Raw genomic sequence first — 18,380 nt, forward strand, 5'->3', positions numbered from 1 at the left:
ATCTGATCCCAGGTCAGAATGGGTGTAAAGCAGCACTATGTCCCTGTCCTCTTCTACTGTGGATTTGAACGTGGTTTCAAGTGCAATTCAATGGTCTTTTTAAAATGTGTGCACGTGCCTGCCTGCGTGCCTGCGTGCGTGCGTGCGTGCGTGCGTGCGTGCGACGTGAGGACTCCACTGCGTCAACAACAAGCCAAAGGGTTGATGTATCTTCTGACCTGAACATTATTTTCACCGTCATGTCTCGGAAAGACTCCAAAACCAAACACTGGGAACCTTGTGTACGTCCAAATGAGTTAATGAGCTAATCTCTCTGTGTGTGTGTGTGTGTGTGTGTGTGTGTGTGTGTGTGTGTGTGTGCGCGCGCGCGCTGACAGAGCGTGGGCATGCTGAAGCAGCTGTCATACATGGACGTGTCCAAGAACAACCTGGAGATGTTGGACGAGCAGATCTCTGGATGTGAGAACCTTCAGGACCTCCTGCTGTCCAACAACGCCCTGACGCAGCTACCGGGATCTATAGGTAACACATATCTGTATAACACCTGCTGCTACCGGGATCTATAGGTAACACATATCTGTATAACACCTGCTGCTACCGGGATCTATAGGTAACACATATCTGTATAACACCTGCTGCTACCGGGATCTATAGGTAACACATATCTGTATAACACCTGCTGCTACCGGGGTCTATAGGTAACACATATCTGTATAACACCTGCTGCTACCGGGATCTATAGGTAACACATATCTGTATAACACCTGCTGCTACCGGGATCTATAGGTAACACATATCTGTATAACACCTGCTGTTACCGGGATCTATAGGTAACACATATCTGTATAACACCTGCTGCTACCGGGATCTATAGGTAACACATATCTGTATAACACCTGCTGCTACCGGGATCTATAGGTAACACATATCTGTTTAACACCTGCTGCTACCGGGATCTATAGGTAACACATATCTGTTTAACACCTGCTGCTACCGGGATCTATAGGTAACACATATCTGTATAACACCTGCTGCTACCGGGATCTATAGGTAACACATATCTGTATAACACCTGCTGCTACCGGGATCTATAGGTAACACATATCTGTATAACACCTGCTGCTACCGGGATCTATAGGTAACACATATCTGTATAACACCTGCTGTTACCGGGATCTATAGGTAACACATATCTGTATAACACCTGCTGCTACCGGGATCTATAGGTAACACATATCTGTTTAACACCTGCTGCTACCGGGATCTATAGGTAACACATATCTGTATAACACCTGCTGTTACCGGGATCTATAGGTAACACATATCTGTTTAACACCTGCTGCTACCGGGATCTATAGGTAACACATATCTGTATAACACCTGCTGCTACCGGGATCTATAGGTAACACATATCTGTATAACACCTGCTGTTACCGGGATCTATAGGTAACACATATCTGTATAACACCTGCTGTTACATGAATCTATAGGTAACATAAACCTTTATAACACCTGCAAGAGGATGGGATTACAGTTACACTTTTGTTTTCAAATAAACACACCTGTATTTAAGAATTTAAAGGTATATCCAGTGATTTTACTCAAAAAACCTTAGGTTTCGTTTTTGGTTGTGGGACCCAAAGCCTTTCGTCCAATCAGGATAGAGAGTAAAAAAAATGAAGCCTAAGGTTTTTTGACCCCCAGGGGTTAATTAACTGGGGGGACAGGGAGGAACTCCTTATATGGTCAGCACACTCTATAGTAGAGAGGATTATCACAACAAAACAAATAAAATAAGTGATATTTGAATTAAGTGAAATCACTTAATATACCTTTAACTTTTTTTGTACTGTTTTTATTGTGTGAATAAATTAAACTCTCTCCCCCCCCCCCCCCCCCCCCCCCCCCAGGCACACTAAAGAAACTCACTGCATTGAAGGTGGATGAGAACCAGCTGATGTATTTGCCAGACTCTATAGGAGGGTGAGTTCAGTTGTATGTTGGTACAGAATTAACCCATTCTGACCTGAGATCAGATTCTAAAAATGTCTATTACATCCTGACCTTAGAGTATATATATGAATAGAGAAGGCACCCAGAGGAAATCTTGAGGCGAAATGGACATAGTGGCCGAATGAAGGTATTGCAGCCTGGCCCCAAACACATGAACGCGTTGGTCCGTTGACTAACATTGTACACGTTCACGACGGACGACGCTCGTGCGCGTTCAACGGCAGCGCGTTCATGTGTTTGGGGCCACAAACCATTGCAATCCGTCCCAGAATGCACTCTGTTCCTACCAGGAAGGAGGAGTGAATCCGCCTCATGCGCTTTTGAGCAACTCAATGCAAGTGGATGGGAGGAGAACTCGGGTGTCTTCTCTATAGATATATAACTCTATGATCCTGACAGTTTCATTATTAACCCATTCTGACCTGAGATCAGATTCTAAAAGTGTCTTCGATTTTTCAAAAATAGCAGACCTACAAGCTCGTATCGCGCCACTCGGTGGCGCGATATGAGCTTGTAGATCTGCTATTTTTAAATAGATAAAGCATAACATGATGCCAACACCAAAATGGGTGCCCGGTCAGAATGGGTTAATAATGTTTGAGTGTCGCTATATCCCTTTGGAAGATGACGCCACATGGCAGCCTACAGTCTATGGGATTCATAATGTTTGTTTAGAGAGCTAAATGACGACGTAAGATGTCGTGTGATTATTATTATATATATTTTTTACCGTGGTATGTTGGTAGTCATGGCTGCCAGTTCCCATCTGATGTTATGTGGAAGTTCAGACTGTTCCAGATCGTACTGAATAAGTGCTCGCTGACACAACGTCTTCAGAGGCAGACTGCTGGGACGAGATAAGTCCAAAAGATGCACAGGTCGTAGGTCGCTGCTCCGAAGAGGAACGCACGATCACCCACCATGCAACATGTTATACTATACGATTAGGGGCTTTCCCCTTGGGCTCAACCTTCTTCCAGGAGAAGGTCTCCATGTTGAGTTTCCACAGATAGATAGATAGATAGATAGATAGATAGATAGATAGCTTTATTGTCATTCAGCAGATACATAAAATGCATAAGAGAACGAAATGTCGCTTCACTCACTCACTCACTCACTCACTCACTCACTCAGGTCACTGAAGCTCTGATTCTTGATAAAGTCGCGGCCACCAAATATGTACAGCTCTCCGTTGTGGGCGAACGCAGAGTGATCAAGTGACCAAGGCTAGATTACATTACCATATGTAATCTATATGTAATCCATATGTAATCCATGCAGCCTGACATCTCTAGACGAGCTGGACTGCAGCTTCAACGAGATCGAGGCGCTGCCCTCGTCTGTCGGGCAGTGCGTCAACATCCGCACGTTCGCCGCGGACCACAACTTCCTCACACAGCTCCCCCCGGAGGTCAGTGCCGTTACTGCTCGATTTCACTTGACCTAGCATGCATGAATGGTGCTGTGGTTTGGGGGGGGCGGCCATCTTAGCTGAACGGGTCGACCCCTCTCCCTGTCAGTAGGGTCAGTAGGATACAGGCTTTAGTCTTAGCTGAACGGGTCGACCCCTCTCCCTGTCAGTAGGGTCAGTAGGATACAGGCTTTAGTCTTAGCTGAACGGGTCGACCCCTCTCCCTGTCAGTAGGGTCAGTAGGATACAGGCTTTAGTCTTAGCTGAACGGGTCGACCTCTCTCCCTGTCAGTACGGTCAGTAGGATACAGGCGTTAGTCTTAGCTGAACGGGTCGACCTCTCTCCCTGTCAGTACGGTCAGTAGGATACAGGCTTTAGTCTTAGCTGAACGGTCGACCTCTCTCCCTGTCAGTAGGGTCAGTAGGATACAGGCTTTAGTCTTAGCTGAACGGGTCGACCTCTCTCCCTGTCAGTACGGTCAGTAGGATACAGGCTTTAGTCTTAGCTGAACGGGTCGACCTCTCTCCCTGTCAGTAGGGTCAGTAGGATACAGGCTTTAGTCTTAGCTGAACGGGTCGACCTCTCTCCCTGTCAGTACGGTCAGTAGGATACAGGCTTTAGTCTTAGCTGAACGGGTCGACCTCTCTCCCTGTCAGTACGGTCAGTAGGATACAGGCTTTAGTCTTAGCTGAACGGTCGACCTCTCTCCCTGTCAGTACGGTCAGTAGGATACAGGCTTTAGTCTTAGCTGAACGGTCGACCTCTCTCCCCGTCAGTAGGGTCAGTAGGATACAGGCTTTAGTCTTAGCTGAACGGTCGACCTCTCTCCCTGTCAGTAGGGTCAGTAGGATACAGGCTTTAGTCTTAGCTGAACGGGTCGACCTCTCTCCCTGTCAGTACGGTCAGTAGGATACAGGCTTTAGTCTTAGCTGAACGGGTCGACCCCTCTCCCTGTCAGTACGGTCAGTAGGATACAGGCTTTAGTCTTAGCTGAACGGGACGACCCCTCTCCCTGTCAGTAGGGTCAGTAGGATACAGGCTTTAGTCTTAGCTGAACGGGTCGACCTCTCAACCCGTGTGTCTGTGTCTGTGACATATCTTAACTCATATATTGATACAAATAGTTTTGACTGTTCAATATCTGAACACAGCTTTGATGGAGGTGTTCTGTCCCCCTCCCCTCCCCTCCCCCCCCATCAAACTAAATGTTTGGTCAAGCCATATGGGCTTCCATTGGAACGGCATTGGAGCGGTCATTAAACACAGACACAAGACAGACAGACAGACACAAGACAGGTGTCTTGAATGTGTGAACGCAGTACAGGCATAATGTCGACCCCGCCCGCTCACCTTCAAACTGTGAAACTGTTAATAAATACTTGAATCAATGACAATCCTTCTCTCCCTGTCAGATGGGCTCGTGGCAGACATGTTGTTTTAACCCCTTCTCTCCCTGTCAGATGGGCCTGTGGCAGACATGTTGTTTTAACCCCTTCTCTCCCTGTCAGATGGGCCTGTGGCAGACATGTTGTTTTAACCCCTTCTCTCCCTGTCAGATGGGCCTGTGGCAGACATGTTGTTTTAACCCCTTCTCTCCCTGTCAGATGGGCCTGTGGCAGACATGTTGTTTTAACCCCTTCTCTCCCTGTCAGATGGGCCTGTGGCAGACATGTTGTTTTAACCCCTTCTCTCCCTGTCAGATGGGCTAGTGGCAGACATGTTGTTTTAACCCCTTCTCTCCCTGTCAGATGGGCCTGTGGCAGACATGTTGTTTTAACCCCTTCTCTCCCTGTCAGATGGGCTCGTGGCAGACATGTTGTTTTAACCCCTTCTCTCCCTGTCAGATGGGCCTGTGGCAGACATGTTGTTTTAACCCCTTCTCTCCCTGTCAGATGGGCTAGTGGCAGACATGTTGTTTTAACCCCTTCTCTCCCTGTCAGATGGGCTAGTGGCAGACATGCTGTTTTAACCCCTTCTCTCCCTGTCAGATGGGTCAGAATGTTAACCCCTTCTCTCCCTGTCAGATGGGTCAGTATGTTAACCCCTTCTCTCCCTGTCAGATGGGTCACTATGTTAACCCCTTCTCTCCCTGTCAGATGTGTCTCAGAATGTTAACCCCTTCTCTCCCTGTCAGATGGGTCTCAGAATGTTAACCCCTTCTCTCCCTGTCAGATGGGTCAGTATGTTAACCCCTTCTCTCCCTGTCAGATGGGTCAGTATGTTAACCCCTTCTCTCCCTGTCAGATGGGTCAGAATGTTAACCCCTTCTCTCCCTGTCAGATGGGTCAGAATGTTAACCCCTTCTCTCCCTGTCAGATGGGTCAGTATGTTAACCCCTTCTCTCCCCGTCAGATGGGTCAGTATGTTAACCCCTTCTCTCCCTGTCAGATGGGTCACAGAATGTTAACCCCTTCTCTCCCTGTCAGATGGGTCAGTCTGTTAACCCCTTCTCTCCCTGTCAGATGGGTCACAGAATGTTAACCCCTTCTCTCCCTGTCAGATGGGTCAGTCTGTTAACCCCTTCTCTCCCTGTCAGATGGGTCTGTGGCAGAACGCCACGGTGCTGTTCCTGCACTCCAACAAGCTGGAGTCTCTGCCCGAGGAGATGGGAGACATGACCCGCCTGAAGGTCATTAACCTGAGCGACAACAGGTGAGTCTAATTAAACATTATAACATGACCCGCCTGAAGGTCATTAACCTGAGTGACAACAGGTGAGTCTAATTAAACAGTATAACATGACCAGACTGAAGGTCATTAACCTGAGCGACAACAGGTGAGTCTAATTAAACATTATAACATGACCCGACTGAAGGTCATTAACCTGAGCGACAACAGGTGAGTCTAATTAAACATTATAACATGACCAGACTGAAGGTCATTAACCTGAGTGACAACAGGTGAGTCTAATTAAACATTATAACATGACCAGACTGAAGGTCATTAACCTGAGTGACAACAGGTGAGTCTAATTAAACAGTATAACATGACCCGACTGAAGGTCATTAACCTGAGCGACAACAGGTGAGTCTAATTAAACAGTATAACATGACCAGACTGAAGGTCATTAACCTGAGCGACAACAGGTGAGTCTAATTAAACAGTATAACATGACAAGACTGAAGGTCATTAACCTGAGTGACAACAGGTGAGTCTAATTAAACAGTATAACATGACCAGACTGAAGGTCATTAACCTGAGTGACAACAGGTGAGTCTAATTAAACATTATAACATGACCAGACTGAAGGTCATTAACCTGAGTGACAACAGGTGAGTCTAATTAAACATTATAACATGACCAGACTGAAGGTCATTAACCTGAGCGACAACAGGTGAGTCTAATTAAACAGTATAACATGACCAGACTGAAGGTCATTAACCTGAGTGACAACAGGTGAGTCTAATTAAACAGTATAACATGACCAGACTGAAGGTCATTAACCTGAGTGACAACAGGTGAGTCTAATTAAACATTATAACATGACCAGACTGAAGGTCATTAACCTGAGTGACAACAGGTGAGTCTAATTAAACAGTATAACATGACCAGACTGAAGGTCATTAACCTGAGTGACAACAGGTGAGTCTAATTAAACATTATAACATGACCAGACTGAAGGTCATTAACCTGAGTGACAACAGGTGAGTCTAATTAAACAGTATAACATGACCAGACTGAAGGTCATTAACCTGAGCGACAACAGGTGAGTCTAATTAAACAGTATAACATGACCAGACTGAAGGTCATTAACCTGAGTGACAACAGGTGAGTCTAATTAAACAGTATAACATGACCAGACTGAAGGTCATTAACCTGAGTGACAACAGGTGAGTCTAATTAAACATTATAACATGACCAGACTGAAGGTCATTAACCTGAGTGACAACAGGTGAGTCTAATTAAACAGTATAACATGACCAGACTGAAGGTCATTAACCTGAGTGACAACAGGTGAGTCTAATTAAACATTATAACATGACCAGACTGAAGGTCATTAACCTGAGTGACAACAGGTGAGTCTAATTAAACAGTATAACATGACCCGACTGAAGGTCATTAACCTGAGCGACAACAGGTGAGTCTAATTAAACAGTATAACATGACCAGACTGAAGGTCATTAACCTGAGCGACAACAGGTGAGTCTAATTAAACAGTATAACATGACCAGACTGAAGGTCATTAACCTGAGTGACAACAGGTGAGTCTAATTAAACAGTATAACATGACCAGACTGAAGGTCATTAACCTGAGCGACAACAGGTGAGTCTAATTAAACATTATAACATGACCCGCCTGAAGGTCATTAACCTGAGCGACAACAGGTGAGTCTAATTAAACAGTATAACATGACCAGACTGAAGGTCATTAACCTGAGCGACAACAGGTGAGTCTAATTAAACATTATAACATGACCCGCCTGAAGGTCATTAACCTGAGCGACAACAGGTGAGTCTAATTAAACAGTATAACATGACCAGACTGAAGGTCATTAACCTGAGCGACAACAGGTGAGTCTAATTAAACAGTATAACATGACCAGACTGAAGGTCATTAACCTGAGTGACAACAGGTGAGTCTAATTAAACATTATAACATGACCAGACTGAAGGTCATTAACCTGAGTGACAACAGGTGAGTCTAATTAAACATTATAACATGACCAGACTGAAGGTCATTAACCTGAGTGACAACAGGTGAGTCTAATTAAACATTATAACATGACCAGACTGAAGGTCATTAACCTGAGTGACAACAGGTGAGTCTAATTAAACATTATAACATGACCCGACTGAAGGTCATTAACCTGAGTGACAACAGGTGAGTCTAATTAAACATTATAACATGACCAGACTGAAGGTCATTAACCTGAGTGACAACAGGTGAGTCTAATTAAACATTATAACATGACCCGACTGAAGGTCATTAACCTGAGTGACAACAGGTGAGTCTAATTAAACAGTATAACATGGCCAGACTGAAGGTCATTAACCTGAGTGACAACAGGTGAGTCTAATTAAACATTATAACATGACCAGACTGAAGGTCATTAACCTGAGTGACAACAGGTGAGTCTAATTAAACAGTATAACATGACCAGACTGAAGGTCATTAACCTGAGTGACAACAGGTGAGTCTAATTAAACATAACATGACCAGACTGAAGGTCATTAACCTGAGTGACAACAGGTGAGTCTAATTAAACATTATAACATGGCCAGACTGAAGGTCATTAACCTGAGTGACAACAGGTGAGTCTAATTAAACATTATAACATGGCCAGACTGAAGGTCATTAACCTGAGTGACAACAGGTGAGTCTAATTAAACATTATAACATGACCCGACTGAAGGTCATTAACCTGAGTGACAACAGGTGAGTCTAATTAAACATTATAACATGACCAGACTGAAGGTCATTAACCTGAGTGACAACAGGTGAGTCTAATTAAACATTATAACATGACCCGACTGAAGGTCATTAACCTGAGCGACAACAGGTGAGTCTAATTAAACATAACATGGCCAGACTGAAGGTCATTAACCTGAGTGACAACAGGTGAGTCTAATTAAACATTATAACATGACCAGACTGAAGGTCATTAACCTGAGCGACAACAGGTGAGTCTAATTAAACATTATAACATGACCAGACTGAAGGTCATTAACCTGAGCGACAACAGGTGAGTCTAATTAAACAGTATAACATGACCAGACTGAAGGTCATTAACCTGAGTGACAACAGGTGAGTCTAATTAAACAGTATAACATGACCAGACTGAAGGTCATTAACCTGAGCGACAACAGGTGAGTCTAATTAAACATTATAACATGACCAGACTGAAGGTCATTAACCTGAGCGACAACAGGTGAGTCTAATTAAACATTATAACATGACCAGACTGAAGGTCATTAACCTGAGCGACAACAGGTGAGTCTAATTAAACATTATAACATGACCAGACTGAAGGTCATTAACCTGAGTGACAACAGGTGAGTCTAATTAAACAGTATAACATGACCAGACTGAAGGTCATTAACCTGAGTGACAACAGGTGAGTCTAATTAAACATTATAACATGACCCGCCTGAAGGTCATTAACCTGAGTGACAACAGGTGAGTCTAATTAAACATTATAACATGACCAGACTGAAGGTCATTAACCTGAGTGACAACAGGTGAGTCTAATTAAACAGTATAACATGACCAGACTGAAGGTCATTAACCTGAGTGACAACAGGTGAGTCTAATTAAACAGTATAACATGACCAGACTGAAGGTCATTAACCTGAGTGACAACAGGTGAGTCTAATTAAACATTATAACATGACCAGACTGAAGGTCATTAACCTGAGTGACATCAGGTGAGTCTAATTAAACATTATAACATGACCCGACTGAAGGTCATTAACCTGAGTGACAACAGGTGAGTCTAATTAAACATTATAACATGACCAGACTGAAGGTCATTAACCTGAGTGACAACAGGTGAGTCTAATTAAACAGTATAACATGACCAGACTGAAGGTCATTAACCTGAGTGACAACAGGTGAGTCTAATTAAACATTATAACATGACCAGACTGAAGGTCATTAACCTGAGTGACAACAGGTGAGTCTAATTAAACATTATAACATGACCAGACTGAAGGTCATTAACCTGAGTGACAACAGGTGAGTCTAATTAAACATTATAACATGACCAGACTGAAGGTCATTAACCTGAGTGACAACAGGTGAGTCTAATTAAACATTATAACATGACCAGACTGAAGGTCATTAACCTGAGTGACAACAGGTGAGTCTAATTAAACATTATAACATGACCAGACTGAAGGTCATTAACCTGAGCGACAACAGGTGAGTCTAATTAAACATTATAACATGGCCAGACTGAAGGTCATTAACCTGAGCGACAACAGGTGAGTCTAATTAAACATTATAACATGGCCAGACTGAAGGTCATTAACCTGAGCGACAACAGGTGAGTCTAATTAAACAGTATAACATGACCCGACTGAAGGTCATTAACCTGAGTGACAACAGGTGAGTCTAATTAAACAGTATAACATGACCCGCCTGAAGGTCATTAACCTGAGTGACAACAGGTGAGTCTAATTAAACATTATAACATGACCAGACTGAAGGTCATTAACCTGAGTGACAACAGGTGAGTCTAATTAAACATTATAACATGACCAGACTGAAGGTCATTAACCTGAGTGACAACAGGTGAGTCTAATTAAACATTATAACATGACCAGACTGAAGGTCATTAACCTGAGTGACAACAGGTGAGTCTAATTAAACATTATAACATGACCAGACTGAAGGTCATTAACCTGAGTGACAACAGGTGAGTCTAATTAAACATTATAACATGACCAGACTGAAGGTCATTAACCTGAGCGACAACAGGTGAGTCTAATTAAACAGTATAACATGGCCAGACTGAAGGTCATTAGGTGAGTGTCTGACTAAAGCGTTCAGTCAATCAATCAATCAGAACATGTCTGTAGACCGTTGAGTGTCCAGGGTGTGTTTTAGTGACGTGTGTGTTTTCTCCATTTCAGGCTGAAGAACCTCCCGTACAGTTTCACCAAGCTGAGCCAGATGACGGCTATGTGGCTGTCGGAGAACCAGGTGACCTTTCACCTTCACATTACAGTCCCGACAGTTTTCTGAATAAGCTATGTTTCTATGTCAGTCGTCAGCCATTTTTTCAAAAATAGCAGACCTGGAACCCATTTTGGTGCCAGCATCATGTCGTGCTTTAGCTATTGAAAAATAGCAGACCTACAAGCTCATATCGCGCCACCGAGTGGCGCGATACGAGCTTGTAGGTCTGCTATTTTTGAAAAATCGAAGACACTTTTAGAATATGATCTCAGGTCAGAATGGGTTAATAATGAAACTGTCAGGATGTAATAGACATTTTTAGAATCTGATCTCAGGTCAGAATGGGTTAAGAGCGTCTGCTAAATGCCTACATTGTACATTGTCCCCCCCCTCCCTCATCCCGACCGAAGTTGGGTTGTTAACTTGCTTAACCCATTCTGACCGGGCACCCATTTTGGTGTTAGCATCCTGTTATGCTTTAGCTATTGAAAAATAGCAGATCTACAAGCTCGTATCGCGCCACCGAGTGGCGCGATACGAGCTTGTAGGTCTGCTATTTTTGAAAAATCTAAGACACTTTTAGAATATGATCTCAGGTCAGAATGGGTTAATAATGAAACTGTCAGGATGTAATAGACATTTTTAGAATCTGATCTCAGGTCAGAATGGGTTAAGAGCGTCTGCTAAATGCCTACATTGTACATTGTCCCCCCCCTCCCTCATCCCGACCGAAGTTGGGTTGTTAACTTGCTTAACCCATTCTGACCGGGCACCCATTTTGGTGTTAGCATCCTGTTATGCTTTAGCTATTGAAAAATAGCAGATCTACAAGCTCGTATCGCGCCACCGAGTGGCGCGATACGAGCTTGTAGGTCTGCTATTTTTGAAAAATCTAAGACACTTTTAGAATATGATCTCAGGTCAGAATGGGTTAATAATGAAACTGTCAGGATGTAATAGACATTTTTAGAATCTGATCTCAGGTCAGAATGGGTTAAGAGCGTCTGCTAAATGCCTACATTGTACATTGTCCCCCCCCTCCCTCATCCCGACCGAAGTTGGGTTGTTAACTTGCTTGATGACTATTTCTACCCCCCCCCCCCCCCCCCCCCCTCCAGTCCAAGCCCCTCATCCCCCTGCAGAAAGAGGAGGATCCAGAGACCCAGAAGACGGTTCTGACCAACTACATGTTCCCTCAGCAGAGCCGCACGGAGGAGTGTAAGTACTCTACAGCTCCACAGGCTGTGGCTCAGGAGGTAGAGAGGGTCGTCTCTACAGGCTGTGGCTCAGGAGGTAGGGCGGGTCGTCTCTACAGCTCCACAGGCTGTGTCTCAGGAGGTAGAGAGGGTCGTCTCTACAGGCTGAGGCTCAGGAGGTAGAGAGGGTCGTCTCTACAGGCTGTGTCTCAGGAGGTAGAGAGGGTCGTCTCTACAGGCTGAGGCTCAGGAGGTAGAGAGGGTCGTCTCTACAGGCTGAGGCTCAGGAGGTAGAGAGGGTCGTCTCTACAGCTCTACAGGCTGTGGCTCAGGAGGTAGAGAGGGTCGTCTCCACAGGCTGTGTCTCAGGAGGTAGAGAGGGTCGTCTCTACAGGCTGTGGCTCAGGAGGTAGAGAGGGTCGTCTCCACAGGCTGTGTCTCAGGTGGTAGAGAGGGTCGTCTCTACAGCTCCACAGGCTGTGTCTCAGGAGGTAGAGAGGGTCGTCTCTACAGGCTGTGTCTCAGGAGGTAGAGAGGGTCGTCTCCACAGGCTGTGGCTCAGGAGGTAGAGAGGGTCGTCTCCACAGGCTGTGTCTCAGGTGGTAGAGAGGGTCGTCTCTACAGCTCCACAGGCTGTGTCTCAGGAGGTAGAGAGGGTCGTCTCCACAGGCTGTGTCTCAGGAGGTAGAGAGGGTCGTCTCCACAGGCTGTGTCTCAGGAGGTAGAGAGGGTCGTCTCCACAGGCTGTGTCTCAGGAGGTAGAGAGGGTCGTCTCCACAGGCTGTGTCTCAGGAGGTAGAGAGGGTCGTCTCCACAGGCTGTGTCTCAGGAGGTAGAGAGGGTCGTCTCTACAGGCTGTGTCTCAGGTGGTAGAGAGGGTCGTCTCCACAGGCTGTGTCTCAGGTGGTAGAGAGGGTCGTCTCTACAGCTCCACAGGCTGTGTCTCAGGAGGTAGAGAGGGTCGTCTCCACAGGCTGTGTCTCAGGAGGTAGAGAGGGTCGTCTCCACAGGCTGTGTCTCAGGAGGTAGAGAGGGTCGTCTCCACAGGCTGTGTCTCAGGAGGTAGAGAGGGTCGTCTCCACAGGCTGTGTCTCAGGAGGTAGAGAGGGTCGTCTCTACAGGCTGTGTCTCAGGAGGTAGAGAGGGTCGTCTCCACAGGCTGTGTCTCAGGTGGTAGAGAGGGTCGTCTCTACAGCTCCACAGGCTGTGTCTCAGGAGGTAGAGAGGGTCGTCTCCACAGGCTGTGTCTCAGGAGGTAGAGAGGGTCGTCTCCACAGGCTGTGTCTCAGGAGGTAGAGAGGGTCGTCTCCACAGGCTGTGTCTCAGGAGGTAGAGAGGGTCGTCTCTACAGGCTGTGTCTCAGGAGGTAGAGAGGGTCGTCTCTACAGCTCTACAGGCTGTGTCTCAGGAGGTAGAGAGGGTCGTCTCCACAGGCTGTGTCTCAGGAGGTAGAGAGGGTCGTCTCCACAGGCTGTGTCTCAGGAGGTAGAGAGGGTCGTCTCTACAGGCTGTGTCTCAGGAGGTAGAGAGGGTCGTCTCCACAGGCTGTGTCTCAGGAGGTAGAGAGGGTCGTCTCCACAGGCTGTGTCTCAGGTGGTAGAGAGGGTCGTCTCTACAGCTCCACAGGCTGTGTCTCAGGAGGTAGAGAGGGTCGTCTCCACAGGCTGTGTCTCAGGAGGTAGAGAGGGTCGTCTCTACAGCTCCACAGGCTGTGGCTCAGGAGGTAGAGCGGGTCGTCTCTACAGGCTGTGTCTCAGGAGGTAGAGAGGGTCGTCTCCACAGGCTGTGTCTCAGGAGGTAGAGAGGGTCGTCTCTACAGGCTGTGTCTCAGGAGGTAGAGAGGGTCATCTCTACGGGCTGTGGCTCAGGAGGTAGAGAGGGTCGTCTCTACAGGCTGTGTCTCAGGAGGTAGAGAGGGTCGTCTCCACAGGCTGTGGCTCAGGAGGTAGAGAGGGTCGTCTCCACAGGCTGTGGCTCAGGAGGTAGAGAGGGTCGTCTCTACAGGCTGTGTCTCAGGAGGTAGAGAGGGTCGTCTCCACAGGCTGTGGCTCAGGAGGTAGAGAGGGTCGTCTCCACAGGCTGTGGCTCAGGAGGTAGAGAGGGTCGTCTCTACAGCTCCACAGGCTGTGTCTCAGGAGGTAGGGCGGGTCGTCTCTACAGCTCTACGGGCTGTGGCTCAGGAGGTAGAGCGGGTCGTCCCATGATTCCCTGGGTCGGCGGTTCGAATCCCGGCTCCTCCTCCTGTCCACATGTGGAAGTGTCCTTGGGCAAAGACACTGAACCCTACACTGCCTCCAGTGAGTCGGTCGGTGTGAGCTCGCCACCGTCGGTGTGTGAGTGTGGGAAGTGAGGACGCTGGCGTCGACTGTTCGCCGCTTCAACTCCCAATGTGTGAATGAATGAACCGTTGTAAGGCGCTTTGAGTAAAGGCACGTAGTGCATAGAAAAGCGCTATAACATTTTATAGCGATTTATTTTTAAATTATTTACTATAGTCCTAATAAACCCCAGGAAATGTCATCTGGCCACAAAATATCACAAGATCTACTGAATGTGTCAAACGGACATATTGAGCCTATATGACACAGTGTGGCTTCCCCCAGTAGGCTACCTTCACATTCACTAGATCTGGTGATTTGTTTTTCATGGCCAGATGTAATTTCCTGGGGTTTATTAATAAAATAAATCGCCATAATATTTTGTAAAAAAAATACATATTTAGCCCCATGCTCAAATGCCCCCGCCCCCCTATCAAAAACAGCTAAAATCCCTAAAATGAAAGAAAATGAAAAATAAATAAATAACACTCATCCTTTACTTTCTCTAATAACAACCTAAAACATGAACCTTGGTTGAAAGAAACGTTAAAGTCCCTAATGGAATTAACCCATTCTGAACGGGCACCCATTTTGGTGTCGGCATCATGTTATGCTTTATCTATTGAAAAATAGCAGATCTACAAGCTCATATCGCGCCACCGAGTGGCGCGATACGAGCTTGTAGGTCTGCCATTTTTGAAAAATCGAAGAACGACTGACATTTTTTTGAATCTGATCTCAGGTCAGAATGGGTTCGTCAGACCAGTGTGTGTCCAGTGGAAAACCTCGTATGAATCTGATCTCAGGTCAGAATGGGTTAAATAATAACTGTATTAGATCCAGTGGAACATTTCCTCACAGTCACTATCTATAATACACAAGCCTTTTGAAATACCAAATGTAATGCTGGTATTTTTAATGCGCTGCAACCGTGCGTTATACAGGGATAATCCACAACGCATTTAAAGTTTGAATTAGCGGTATACTGGCATTAAGCAATTTAAATTAATTTTATATGCTAAGCTTCTTTATTTTTATTATGATATTTTTAGACTAGTTTTTAGGGGGTTTGTTTTAGACTGGTTTTTAATTCCCGGATTAAATGACATTATAGAAAGACGTAATTTTATATGTTCTGGGGAGGGCGGGGGGGAGGGTTGGGGGGGAGGGGGGAAATTAACGTAATCCACCTTCCTATTTTTATTACTTGTGCAAGCAGAGCGCGCGAGTAATAGTTTCGCCCGGTCCGTATGCACCGTCCCAGCCAACCCGCCACTTTTGATGCGTATGCAAATAAAACAGCAAATTGTGCCTGATCTGCTGGGACCAGAGTACATGGTGTGTATAAATGGTAAATAAATGGTAAATGGTGCATTTATATAGTGCCTTTATCCAAGGCGCTTTACAGAGATTGTGCATTACATTCACCCATTCATACACCGATGGCAGCGGAAACCATGCAAGGCACCAACTAGCACATCAGGAGCAATTAGGGGTTCAGTGTCTTGCTCAAGGACACTTCGACAGTAACTCTGGGGGAGCCCGGGTTCGAACTGGCAACCTTACGGTTACCATCCAGGCACTCTACCCCTGAGCCACCGCCGCCCCTATATGTATGACTAGCTCTCAATGATGACGTAAGAAACATGTGGATTAAAGGACCCAATGCCAGAGTGTAATTGGTTTTCGACGGTGACGTAATGACGATATGTTTTAGTGTTGGGAGGCACTGATTGACATATACGTCACAATCCAAAAAAACTGTATTTCTTGTATAGATAGAAACTTGAACCATACTTAATAATACTAGGTGTTTACATGCATAAAGTAGGTAGGTAGCAAATAGTTACACCTAATAATTAGACATTTCACATGTTCCTTCACAGAGATACTGAGATTTCACAGTTTATAACGGTCAAAAGTACTTGCGCGCTCTGCTTGCGCACTAGTTGGCCATTTATGGCCTACTAGTGTGCAACAAGCAAGTATGCAGGGGGAATTAACGTAATTCAGTATGCAGGGGGAATTAACGTAATTCAGTATGCAGGGGGAATTAACGAAACTCATGTTTCCCTGTGTGTTTCTTCTCAGATATCCCACCTCAAACTCATGTTTCCCTGTGTGTTGTTTCTCAGATATCCCACCTCAAACTCATGTTTCCCTGTGTGTTGTTTCTCAGATATCCCACCTCAAACTCATGTTTCCCTGTGTGTTTCCCTGTGTGGTGTTTCTCAGATATTCCCAACTCAGACTCGGAGAGCTTCAACCCATCGCTGTGGGAGGAGCAGAGGAAGCAGAGAGCGCAGGTGGCCTTCGAGTGCGACGAGGACAAAGACGAGAGGGAGACGCCGCCTCGGGTCAGTGCTCTGTCTTCATTGTTCTCAGCCTGGGGTCAGTGCCTGGGGTCAGTGCCTGGGGTCAGTGCCTCGGGTCAGTGCTCTGTCTTCATTGTTCTCAGCCTGGGGTCAGTGCCTCGGGTCAGTGCTCTGTCTTCATTGTTCTCAGCCTGGGGTCAGTGACTCGGGTCAGTGCTCTGTCTTCAGTAGTTCTCAGCCTGGGGTCAGTGCCTGGGGTCAGTGCTCTGTCTTCAGTAGTTCCCAGCCTGGGGTCAGTGCTCTGTCTTCAGTAGTTCCCAGCCTGGGGTCAGTGCTCTGTCTTCAGTAGTTCCCAGCCTGGGGTCAGTGCCCTGTCTTCAGTAGTTCCCAGCCTGGGGTCAGTGCTCTGTCTTCAGTAGTTCTCAGCCTGGGGTCAGTGCTCTGTCTTCATTGTTCTCAGCCTGGGGTCAGTGCCCTGTCTTCAGTTGTTCTCAGCCTGGGGTCAGTGCTCTGTCTTCAGTAGTTCTCAGCCTGGGGTCAGTGCCCTGTCTTCAGTAGTTCCCAGCCTGGGGTCAGTGCTCTGTCTTCAGTAGTTCTCAGCCTGGGGTCAGTGCTCTGTCTTCAGTAGTTCCCAGCCTGGGGTCAGTGCTCTGTCTTCAGTAGTTCTCAGCCTGGGGTCAGTGCCCTGTCTTCAGTAGTTCTCAGCCTGGGGTCAGTGCCCTGTCTTCAGTAGTTCCCAGCCTGGGGTCAGTGCCCTGTCTTCAGTAGTTCCCAGCCTGGGGTCAGTGCCCTGTCTTCAGTAGTTCTCAGCCTGGGGTCAGTGCTCTGTCTTCAGTAGTTCCCAGCCTGGGGTCAGTGCTCTGTCTTCATTGTTCTCAGCCTGGGGTCAGTGCCTGGGGTCAGTGCTCTGTCTTCAGTAGTTCCCAGCCTGGGGTCAGTGCCCTGTCTTCAGTAGTTCTCAGCCTGGGGTCAGTGCCCTGTCTTCAGTAGTTCTCAGTCTGGGGTCAGTGCCCTGTCTTCAGTAGTTCTCAGCCTGGGGTCAGTGCCCTGTCTTCAGTAGTTCTCAGCCTGGGGTCAGTGCCCTGTCTTCAGTAGTTCTCAGCCTGGGGTCAGTGCCCTGTCTTCAGTAGTTCCCAGCCTGGGGTCAGTGCCCTGTCTTCAGTAGTTCTCAGCCTGGGGTCAGTGCTCTGTCTTCAGTAGTTCTCAGCCTGGGGTCAGTGCTCTGTCTTCAGTAGTTCTCAGCCTGGGGTCAGTGCTCTGTCTTCAGTAGTTCCCAGCCTGGGGTCAGTGCCCTGTCTTCAGTAGTTCCCAGCCTGGGGTCAGTGCCCTGTCTTCAGTAGTTCCCAGCCTGGGGTCAGTGCCCTGTCTTCAGTAGTTCTCAGCCTGGGGTCAGTGCTCTGTCTTCAGTAGTTCTCAGCCTGGGGTCAGTGCCCTGTCTTCAGTAGTTCCCAGCCTGGGGTCAGTGCTCTGTCTTCAGTAGTTCTCAGTCTGGGGTCAGTGCTCTG

The 18,380-nt window shown here is 46.7% G+C and overlaps 1 protein-coding gene across 1 annotated transcript in view; it reads left to right on the plus strand.

The window, feature by feature from the left end:
• The window catches only part of erbin (erbb2 interacting protein), a gene marked incomplete at its 5' end in the record, with an annotated part of 73,758 nt that overhangs the window by 16,613 nt on the left and 38,765 nt on the right, over nucleotides 1-18,380 (plus strand). The window contains 7 exon segments of the mRNA XM_083794458.1: nucleotides 378-522; nucleotides 1,911-1,983; nucleotides 3,295-3,424; nucleotides 5,962-6,077; nucleotides 11,001-11,070; nucleotides 12,165-12,264; nucleotides 16,796-16,917. Coding sequence (XP_083650584.1) covers nucleotides 378-522; nucleotides 1,911-1,983; nucleotides 3,295-3,424; nucleotides 5,962-6,077; nucleotides 11,001-11,070; nucleotides 12,165-12,264; nucleotides 16,796-16,917 — 756 coding nt within the window.

This window comes from Protomyctophum parallelum (assembly GCF_964188405.1).
Source record: "Protomyctophum parallelum genome assembly, chromosome: 21".
NCBI lineage: Eukaryota > Metazoa > Chordata > Actinopteri > Myctophiformes > Myctophidae > Protomyctophum > Protomyctophum parallelum.